At 48.3% G+C, this 11,156-nt stretch overlaps 2 protein-coding genes across 2 annotated transcripts; both read left to right on the top strand.

Annotated features, from left to right (window-relative positions):
- Positions 1 to 133: 133 nt before the first annotated feature.
- On the top strand, positions 134 to 1,939 carry LOC112465897. The gene has a single exon (XM_025033681.1). The coding sequence runs from the start codon at positions 134 to 136 to the stop codon at positions 1,937 to 1,939; it is 1,806 nt and encodes a 601-aa protein (XP_024889449.1).
- A 390-nt stretch (positions 1,940 to 2,329) lies between these two features.
- On the top strand, positions 2,330 to 3,925 carry LOC112465898. Its single transcript, XM_025033682.1, has one exon. The coding sequence runs from the start codon at positions 2,330 to 2,332 to the stop codon at positions 3,923 to 3,925; it is 1,596 nt and encodes a 531-aa protein (XP_024889450.1).
- The last annotated feature ends 7,231 nt before the right edge of the window (positions 3,926 to 11,156 follow it).

Genomic DNA, 11,156 nt, shown 5'->3' with positions numbered 1-11,156 from the left:
AGCCACTCGCAATTATCTCGCGTTCTCGCGGAACGGATTCGGCGATTCGTTCGACGCGTTTATTACGCGCCCGAACATAAATTGGTCCTTCGAGCCGGATCGAGATATTCAGTGCAGCCCTTCAGCCGTTAACATGACTGCCGTGCCGGAAGTCTCAGCTACCATCAACGACCTCCTGGCTCAACAGCAGGTGTTGATGCACTCCATCACTCGAGCGCTCGATAACTTAAAAAAACTCGGAAGGAATAACTACACCGCTGCAAAGGTCCGAGCGCGAATCGCTAGCTCCAAAGAAGTCTGGACGCAATGCGTTCGCGTGCACTCGGCCCTCTTGCAAGTTATTCCGGAAGCGAAGAGAAGCACGTTCGACTATTTTCAAAACGAACTGTTCGATCAGGCCGAGGACATCCACTTGACGACGTTGGATTACATGGCCGAATATCTGGAGGCACTCGCGCCAACGCCGCCGCCTCTGACAGCGAACCAGGCTCCGAGCGCCGCGTGCAGTCATGGGCCGCCTGCCTCCTCATTTTCACTGGCGCATCTGCCGCCCATCAACATTCCGCCGTTCTCAGGGAAATATGAAGAATGGGAGACGTTCCGCGATCGCTTTACGTCCCTCATCATTAAAAATCCCGAACTTTCTGCATTCGCGCGAATGCATTTTCTCTCATCAAGCCTCGCCGGACGGGCGCTTGAATCTATTCGAAGCATCCCAGTAACCGCGGATAACTTTGAACTTGCGTGGAAGGCCCTTGAGTCGAGGTACGAAAATAAGCGCCGATTAGTCGAGATGCATGTGTCCGCGTTATATAATTTACCGAGCGTTTCCCGCGAATCAGCGAGCGAACTCAGCGAGCTTTGGGATAAAGCAAATCGCGCAATCACGTCGCTGAAGAATTTAGATCGATCCGACTCCGACATTCTCAGCGACATGCTTATGTATAGCGTCACGCAAAGGCTTGATCCCGCCACTCGGAAAGCGTGGAAACTAAAAGGTGGGGATGACGCGCGAATCCCAACATTCAGCGAACTCGACCGATTCCTCGATTCTCGTGCTCGCGCGCTCGAAGAATTGCATCCCGCGAATGTAGACAAACAAGCTCGCGCGCAGAAGGCGACCAGCGCTACAGCATCGGGAGCTTCTTCAATTTCGTGTCCGCTTTGTAAAGCTTCTCACTTCCTACACAAATGTCAAGTCTTTCTGAAGAAGAATCCGAGTCAACGATTGGAAGCAGTAAAAAAGGCGAATCGCTGTGTAAATTGCCTAAGCGACAAACACGCCGTACAGTTATGTCAAAGCAAATATTCGTGCCGAACATGTCGCAAAAGGCATCATTCGATGTTGCACGTCGACTCGGACACTTCTTCCACGAAAGATACCTTTACCGCGAAAGATACGCCTGCCGCGGAAAATACTTCTGTCGCGACCGCATCGATCCACGATGCCGCGCCCATCACGACATTATTCTCGAGCGCGAAAGTGTCGTCGATGCCTCCCGTGTTGCTCGCGACGGCAAGAGTAAGAGTCGGGTTTCCCTCCGAATCTCCGAACGGTCGTACTCGCGTCGTTCGAGCGCTTCTCGATCAAGGATCAGAGATGACCTTTATTACCGAACGATTGAGGCAAGGCTTAAGATTGCGTCGCGTTAGAATGCCCGTCTCGATCTCCGCAATCGGAGGCGTCGACGCCGGAACATGTCGATACGCGGCCGAGATTCAGATCTCGCCGATCGGCCAAACTTCTCTCGCGTTCAAGACCACTGCGTCCGTCATGACAAATTTAACGAAATACACTCCGTCGCCCGTAACGTCGCCCGTCCAATGGAGCCATGTAGCCGATCTCGCGCTCGCGGATCCGGACCCTACAAACTCGGACCCCATTGACATACTCATCGGTGCCGACCTGTACGGCGATTTGCTGCTCGACGGCATTTGAAAGGGCTCCCGCGGCCAACCCCTCGCGCAGAATACCGTTCTCGGTTGGGTGCTGTCCGGCCCCGCGGCTGACCCACAAACTCGTCCTCGAACAGTCACGGCTCAGCACTGTTCTAATACCCCGTCTCTCGACGAGGAACTCCGACGCTTCTGGGAAATCGAAGAAATCCCTCGCGCCATTTCATTGAGTCCGGAGGAGCAACAATGCGAAGATCACTTCCTCGCCACTCATTGGCGACGCTCCGACGAACGATACGTGATTCGCTTTCCGTTCAAAACCGGTCCCCCAATCGAGATCGGTAATTCTTATCACTCAGCCGAGCGACAGTTAAGAGGTCTTGAACGCAGATTAAACGCCGATGAGAGAGTAGCGACGGAATACCGCGCCTTCATGGAGGAGTACGAGCGACTCGGGCATATGAAGCGTGTACCGCACGACGCAGACGCGTCATCTCAACACGTTTACATTCCGCATCACCCCGTGATTCGCGAAAGTAGCACCACCACTCGGTTACGGGTCGTTTTTAACGCGTCGAATCCGACGAGCAACGGCACGTCGCTGAATGACCACTTGCTAACCGGGCAAAAGTTGCAGACCGACTTAGCTGCCATTCTACTAAGATGGATGCTACCTCGATACGTGTACTCCGCCGACATTACAAAAATGTATCGTCAAATCGAAATCGATCCTCGTGACGTCAACTATCAACGAATCCTATGGTTCGATCGCGAATCTCGAACCATCATCGCGTTCATTCTGTTAGTCCTAACGTACGGAACGGTTAACGCTCCTCATGATGCGCTTCGCGTTCTGGAACAACTAGTTCGGGACGAGGGAGGCTTATTTCCGTTGGCGGTTCCGGTGATTCGAAAGGGCCGGTATATAGACGACTTTCTCTTCGGAGCGGACGACATACTGCTACTTCGTCAGACGCGCGATCAAGTATGCGCGTTACTAAGTCGGGGGCGGTTCGAATTACGTAAGTGGGCGAGCAACTCTCCGCAACTTCTGGCCGACATTGACGTCGAAAATCACGGATTAGCGTGTTCGAAAACATTGCAAGCCGATGAGCAACTGAAAGTGCTCGGAATAAGCTGGAAGCCTGCCCTCGACGTGTTCCAATTCGACGTTTCGCTCCCTCCGTCCATTCCAAAGACCAAAAGATCCATTCTATCCTTGGTAGCGAAAATCTTTGATCCGTTAGGGTGGGTCACGCCCGTGACAGTAAACGCAAAGATCTTTCTGCAACAACTCTGGCAGGCGAAAGTGGACTGGGACGAAGCCATCGCGGACGATCTTCTCGCGCAGTGGAAGACGACTCACGCATCCCTGGCGACGATCAATGGTCTTCACGTAGACCGTTGGGTACGATACGGTTCCGACACGGCGAACTGCAAACTTCACGGCTTCTGCGATGCCTCCACCACCGCGTTCGCGGCCGCAATTTATATTCGCGTCACCTCCGTTACAGGCGAGACCACTTCCAGGCTGCTCATCGCCAAGTCAAAAGTCGCTCCGATCAAATCTTTAAGTATTCCTCGGTTGGAATTATCTGCTGCCGTTTTATTGGCTCGGCTGTTAGAATTCGTGCGATCATCGCTACAACTGACTACCATACCTTGCTTCTGCTGGACGGACGCTCTCGTCGTGCTAGCATGGGTGACTCAACACCCTTCAAAGTGGAAAACTTTCGTTGCTAATCGCGTCTCAGAGATACAATCCCGCGTCCCGTTCGCTACCTGGAGACACGTGCCAACCGAAGATAATCCGGCCGACTGCGCTTCTCGCGGCATTCTTGGATGCCATCTCGCGTCCCACCATTTGTGGTGGCAGGGGCCTTTGTGGCTGAGACGTCCTACGATTGAGTGGCCCGCTCAACGCGAACCGTCGTCTCACAATCCGACACTCAAACAAAACTCGCGCGTCACCGCGCACATAGTCAAGCCGGTCGAAAAGTGGGATTTAGCGGCGCGATACTCGTCGTGACCGAAATTAATTCGAGTCACCGCTTATATCCTTCGGTTCGCATCTCGAACTCGCCGTATCAAAACTAACGTCAACGAGGCGAGTCCGCTCGCTCTCTCCGCGGCTGAGTGCCGAGTGGCACGAGACTTTTGGCTCAGACGAATCCAAGAGGAAGAATTTCCCGGTGAACGAGAAGCGCTCTTGAGCCAAAAGACGATCTCGTCGAAAAGTGCACTCATATCGCTCAATCCCTTTATCGGGGAAGATAAATTAATTCGCGTAGGCGGGCGGTTAGCCCACGCTCCGCTACCACTAACCGCGAAACACCCCATCATACTCTCCTCTCACCCTCTGGTCCTTTTGCTAGTCCAGCACGCGCATGTAAGGTCGCTTCACGCGGCACGCAGCTCACACTCGCTACATTACGCCGGGACGTGTGGATTTTGCGCGCGCGAAATATAGTAAAGGCCGTAATTCACCGATGCGTAGTATGCGCCCGCGAAAAGGCGGCAATTTCCACTCCGATAATGGGACAACTGCCTCACGTGAGAGTCTCCCCTTCCGCGCGCGCGTTTCAGCATTGCGGTCTGGATTATGCGGGCCCAATGCGTGTGCGCCCGATGTCCGGGCGTGGAGTCTCATCTCATAAGGCGTATATCGCAATCTTTATTTGCATGGCCACGCGCGCCGTGCACCTCGAGATAGTGGACGGCTACTCGACTCCCGCGTTCTTAGGAGCATATTCACGGTTCTGCGCCCGACGAGGCCTCCCCGCGTCAATCTACTCCGACAACCGAACAACGTTCGTCGGCGCGGACCGCGAAATTCAAGGAGCGTTTCGCGCGGCCCTACGCGATCCAAACTTCTTAAATCGAACCGCCTCCGATCAAGTTACGTGGCATTTCATTCCTCCAGCAGCCCCGCATTTCGGCAGGCTATGGGAAGCCGGAGTTCGAAGCGTAAAGCACCACCTTCGAAGAGTAGTGGGAGCTCACACCCTCACGTTCGAGGAATTCGCGACACTCCTGTGCAATATAGAGGCCTGTCTAAACTCCAGGCCGCTCGCCCCGCTCACCGATTCCGCTGACGAATATGAAGCGCTCACTCCCGGTCATTTCTTGATAGGCGCCGCGTTAACCGCGAGCCCCGAAGCCTCTGTGCTTCATCTTAATGAAAATCGGCTCTCGCGTTGGCAGGTGGTCCGTCAGACGACAGAACGGTTCTGGAAGCTGTGGCAAACCGATTACGTCAACACGCTGCAGCAAAGAGCCAAGTGGCGAAAATCTGGGAAGGAGCAAATCCGAGTAGGACAGCTCGTACTCCTTCAAAACCCGTTACTTCCACCGTGCAAATGGGAGTTAGGCCGCATAATCCAATGTCACGCGGGCTCCGATAATGTCGTACGAGTCGTAACAGTAAAGACCGCAACGTCCGAATTCAAGCGGCCCGTTGTAAAAATCTGCGTATTACCAATCGATATCGAAAACGCCGAAACGCCGGCGTAACTTCGTACACCGTGCCCTATGCACTTATTCGAATCGCCTAAACTTAGCGACCGCCTCGAGCAACGCGCCAGTTCAGCCATGCGATTTCGAAACCAAGGTTTCGAGGCGGGCGGTATGTTGGGGATTCCCCCCATTTATTAATATAAGAATTGTCTCCGTCCGTCAGATGTACTGCGATATACTTTTCGTTTGCTTCTCACGCAAAATTCTCGATTAGTTCGGCACCGCCGGAAGGAGCCGATCCGCGCCGAAGGCGAGAGCGCGTCAGCATCCCCACGCGGCTCGCCCGACCGCCGGCCTCCCTTCCAACGAACCCGCCGCGCCGCGGTATATAAACCGGCGCTCCGACAGGAGCCGGCACTTCGTTTTAGCTCCGGCTCTCTGCTGCCTTCGACGAAGCCTACCCCATCCAATATCCCAGGGTACACGCAAAAGGAGGTCCGGTGTTTCGAGCCTCTACTGAGTGTTCCCGAACTCCATCTAACTCACTCCCGACGGCTATGGTCCAGCGAGGTCGAGCGTGCTCAGCCTCGTAACGAGGGTTCTCGTAGCCATCGCCCCGGGCATTCGCACATACCGATCGCGTTTCAGCCCGCGTGCAGATGCAACATAACGGACCGCGCCGAAGAGTATAGATTAGGAGAGAACCGCGGCTCAGTAAATTCGCACTTTATGTAAAACCGCGCTTCAAAACGACAAGGCACAGCGCGCCGAGTGCATTCGCACTAATTTATTTGTATACCTCGCGTTTCGTCAGTTTTGTTTTAATATATCGAATAAAGTTTATATATGGGTTATAAATCAATTGCTGTCTTTTGGGCCTTCCACTCAACTTCCTAACAAGCGATCGAGTCCGCGTTCAACTGAAACCCCGGTCGTCTCATAGTTAAAGGGCTGACGAAGCCACTCGCAATTATCTCGCGTTCTCGCGGAACGGATTCGGCGATTTGTTCGACGCGTTTATTACGCGCCCGAACAAGTTGGAATATATATCTATATGTATTATAATAATAAATATACACAAAAATTAATATTGAGCTGCCTAAGATCTAAGCTTAGACCGAAAACGGCTTGTATCTTATTCAAAAATTATTTATGTATTTTTTTAAATTTTATTATTTTAATTTTGTGTTATGTGGGGGGCTTCGCCCCCACACTCCCCCCACCAGGGGCTTCGCCCCTTGACACCGCATCACTCTTTTTTTCTTTTTCTATTTAACTACATGCGCGTACAAACTTTACGAATGGAATATTAAACGCATACACTCTACAGGCATTCAAAAGTCGAACATTTTCGTAAAGATATTGTAAAAAATATCGTGTGCACCTCGGGTCGAAAGCTTTTTCAGACTCGTATGATTTGCCGCTCAACCCTTTGGCTCGGGCGGCAAATCACATGAGTCTGAAAAACGCTATACTTTCGCCCCTTGGTACACAATATACTTTTTTTCTAGCATAAGGAAATAGACCAATCCATTTTTAAAACACCTCTACGGAAATACTTTCCTCCCTGGCGTGAAATTGGCCACTTTCGCCCCTCTCTACAGGCATGAAAAGTCGGACTTTCCGTGGAAATGTTTTGAAAATTGTGGATTGATCTATTTCCTTATGCACATGTATATAAACCAATCAATTTCTTTTTGCTTATGTTTATGCGTTATTCAAGTTTGTCTGGATAGACCTTTAAGGCCATCGCACACAAATTGCATAGGCTGCATAAGCATAGCATAAGACCGCTGGACCAATGAGCATCTTATGTAAATCAATATGGCGACTTTATGCTGGATGCTCATTGGTTTAGCGGTCTTATGCTACGCTTATGCTAATTAAGTTATGCATTTTGTGTGCAATGGCTTTTAGTGTCTAGCACTAGTGATGTGTCTGTATACACTCTAATTGGTTACGCCGTTATGTGTTCCGACCAATGAAAAAAGGTCTAAAAAATTGTCGGACTCTGTATTCTATAGGGATTCTATTTCCACGCATACACTTTTTAATGTGAAGTGCAGTTCTATATGGGTTTACAATTCTTCGCGCGAAGCGAGGTTTCGCATAGTTTTGCAAATTTTTATGCAAAACAAGATCTACCCCCTATTGTTCGATGCTTTGGATGTAAAACTAGGTCTATAATTATACTGCTTTACATGGTTTTGCGACTTTCCGTACAAAGCAAAGTTTATCCTTCGGTGTTTTGGATTTCTTACATTGAATAGAACTTGTATGAAATAAAGGTTATTTGAAAATATATTTTTTATTTATTAATAATAGTTTGATATTAATTAGTAATAGGTATTTTTTATAGAATCTTTTCTTAGTTTTATTATAAAATTAATTAACAAATAATAATTTAATTAATAAATAATAATTTTATTACAATCTAGACCATAAAAATGGTTTCGGTCTCAAATGATCCTCTTGATGGGAATTGGAATATTGAGAGACTTGTCCGAGAAGTTTTATTTTCTCGAGAAGTGTGTATTGCGTGGTGTTAGAATGTTGGACTCTTACCATCTAAACGCAAATGTCCTAAGGATGGAAAGCATTTAATGAAGCTGTCTAACATTTCTCGCTCTTATCAGAATTCTATGAGTTGCATTGGGAAGTGATGGCGGTGTCAAAAACATGGCGTAGAGCGAACTATGGCGGAAAAAACATGGTTTGAGTTTCATAATTTAACCATGAAAGATGTTCTTCGGATTACTTATTATTTTGCTAACGGTTTTAAGTATGAATTTGTCAGAAACGAAATAAGAAATATTGGCCGTTCAGAGGTGTCTTCAGAATCTATTGTGGATATATATTCATACTGTAGAGAGGTCTGTATGCTCACTATCGATCGCGTGGCCAGCAAGGAGGGACCTATTGGTGGGCCTGGTAAAATTGTTGAAATTGACGAAATGAAATTTGGTAGAAGAAAATATGAACGTGGTCGAGTTGTGGAAGGCAGTTGGATTTTTGGTGCCATCGATATTGCAACTAGTGCTCTTCGTCTTGAAATTTGCCCTCAAAATCAGCGAGATCGAGGAACTCTTATTCCAATTATTAAAAAACATATTAAGGCTGGATCAAAAATATAAAACAACCTGTCTTCGAAGCGCGGATCGAGCTCGCGGCTGGCCGGGGTTCGAAGGAGGTGCGGAGAAGCAGACGGGTGGCGAGGTTAGCGAAATGAAGGCGCGTCTCGGTTAAGAGAAAATAGTTAAATTTATTCGATAACAATTACAATCTACGCTCGCGACATTTACAATGGGTCGATGCGTGCGAGGCGACGTTGGTTTAGTCGTGGGCGGCGCGGGGCAACCCGCGGTATGTGCGGGGCGGAGCCGGTGCTGTTGTATTCGCGCGGACCGAATCGCGTGGTGGCAGGTATCGGCACGGGCGGCGCCGGTTTCTCGGCCGGCTTGGCCCGGAGCGCGGAAAAATGGCGCGAAGCGCGGCGGCGATATGGATCGCGAAGCGTGGATAACGCGGCGAAAGCGGGTCGTCGGCCGAGACACACTCGGCGAGGGCAGAGAATGCCGGAGGCGCTCTACCGTCTTGTCCGGACAGGCTTCGGATGATTTGGATAACGAGAAGCTGGTCCTTCGCCGAGACACACTCGGTGAAGACAGAGAATGCCGGAGGCGCTCTACCTTTGTATCCGGACGGCTTCGGGTGATTCAGATAGGTGCGAAAAGGTGGTCGTTAGCCGAGACACACTCGGCGAAGACAGAGAATGCCGGAGGCGCTCTACCTTACGTTCGGACTGGCTTCGTGCGGGAATTCAGGATCGGTGTTGTCGGGAAGACGGATGATCGGGAATCGCGCTCTGTGCCAGCGATGCTGGGCTTATATACGCGTCGCGGCGGCGTCGCGGCGGCGTCGCGGCGTGGTGGGGGTAGCGACGGCGATTGCGAGCGCCGGGCCGGTGCGGCGGAACGGTCGGGGATCGCGGCGCCCCGACGCTGTGATCGCGTTCGGCGGTCTTCGGCCGCCTTCGGCACCGCTCGGCGCGGTGAAGCGGTTGCCGCGTTCGCGGACTTCCTACCATGTGATGATTAAAAAATACGCTGGGCACATCGTGCCCGTTCTTCACCCCCGCGGGTGTTCGGCGGGGTGGTCTCGGCGTGATGTTCCTGCCGGAACGATGCATGTTTGGGGGTGCATCGTTACAAATATATTCCGATTATTGGAAAGCTTATGACTCTCTTGGACAGGAAGGCTACGAACATCTTTCGGTGAATCATTCTATTGAATTTGTTAATGTCGAGACAGGCGCAAATACTCAACCCATAGAATCGCAATGGAGGCCACTGAGAATGAGACTTCAAAGAGGTGGTGTTCAAAAATAGATTATCACCTTTATGAGTATCTGTGGCAACGTGGAGACGAAGAAAAATGATTTGGACTTGTTCGCTGCATTGATAAGATCAATTTGAATTATTTATTACGGTGTTAACTAAAAAACTATAAAATTAATAAAATGCGGAATCACAAAAATGTACACGGAGAAAATTTTATAGTAAATATTACTATGGTGTCGCACTAGCTGCGGACCATCGAGGAATTTTAAGTTAAATTACTATGTTTATGGTAAAAATTACGTTATTTAATCGTTTTTAAAGCAATAATTATAGTATTTTAACTTGAAATTCCTCGATGGTCCGCAGCTAGTGCGACACCATAGTAATATTTACTATAAAATTTTCTCCGTGTAATAATATATAAAATAAAAAATTTAATTTAAAATAGATTAGTGTAAGGTTAGGTAAGATTAAGTTAGTTAAATTAGGTTAGGTTAGGTGTAATTTCATGTAAATATTTACTGTATAAATTATACATACTATATACATTATATTTTATATATGTTGTATATATCATCTAGAATCGGTTTTGTTAGTCAATAAGTGCAGTAAAAATTGTTCATAAAATTTTTTTTTATTTTTCGAAGTTGGGACTAAGCGTACTTTATTTCTCATATCGAAAACAACTTATCTGTAAAATTTTAAATCGATCGGGAGCAAAGGTCATTCGGAACTATATAAAAAATCTTGGTTATTACCGATAAAATTGATAAATTTGCTATAATTTATTACATTTATCACCGTATGTTGAAAATTATGCATAATAATCAGTAATTATCAAATTTATCATTTTTACAGTAACATATATATCATATAGAATCGATTTTAGTCGATAAATGCTATTATTAAAAAAAAAATTTTTTTTATTTCCCGAAGTTGGGACCACGCGGAATTCATTTTTCACATCGAAAACAACTTATCTGTAAAGTTTTAAGTCGATCGGGAGCAGGGGTCATTTGGAACTATATCCCAAATAAATACTAATTTACACATTGAATAAAATAAAAGCTTCCTTATAGAGGAGCTTTGTGAGCGAAGGTTTCTACTTGCACACTTAAAAACTATGAGGAAGCAATGTGCAGGTTTCTACTTGTCTTTACATTGTTGAAATCTGCAGCTTTTAGTTGTTTTTGGAGAGATGCGGTACCTTCGATGCTGCATGCTAACTCCAGCGCCTTTTTCAAGGAGAGACCATACCGCTTTTGCTCCGTCGTGGACTCCTCGTGTCGCCGGCAGAGGTACCGTTGTAACTCGGAGTCCTGAATTCTTGCGACAAATCGATCTCTTAACATAATAGCAGTGGGTTTTGTCCTCGTCCGCCCCGAATTTGCAGTTTCTGGCAAGCTCTCGCAGACTTTTCTCAAAATCTTTTAAAGATTTTCCCGGTCTTTGGTCGCGTTTTTG

The sequence above is a fragment of the Temnothorax curvispinosus genome, unplaced genomic scaffold, assembly GCF_003070985.1.
Source record: "Temnothorax curvispinosus isolate PA1 unplaced genomic scaffold, ASM307098v1 QBEX01015635.1, whole genome shotgun sequence".
NCBI classification, from domain to species: Eukaryota; Metazoa; Arthropoda; class Insecta; order Hymenoptera; family Formicidae; genus Temnothorax; species Temnothorax curvispinosus.
The sequence above is the reverse complement of the archived record's forward strand: the minus strand, read 5'-3'. Positions and strand labels throughout refer to the sequence as shown.

What these genes read in the sequence shown, in the direction of transcription:
- LOC112465897 (XM_025033681.1), top strand. Translation starts at nt 134, where the DNA reads ATGACTGCCGTGCCGGAAGTCTCAGCTACCATCAACGACCTCCTGGCT.
- LOC112465898 (XM_025033682.1), top strand. Translation starts at nt 2,330, where the DNA reads ATGGAGGAGTACGAGCGACTCGGGCATATGAAGCGTGTACCGCACGAC.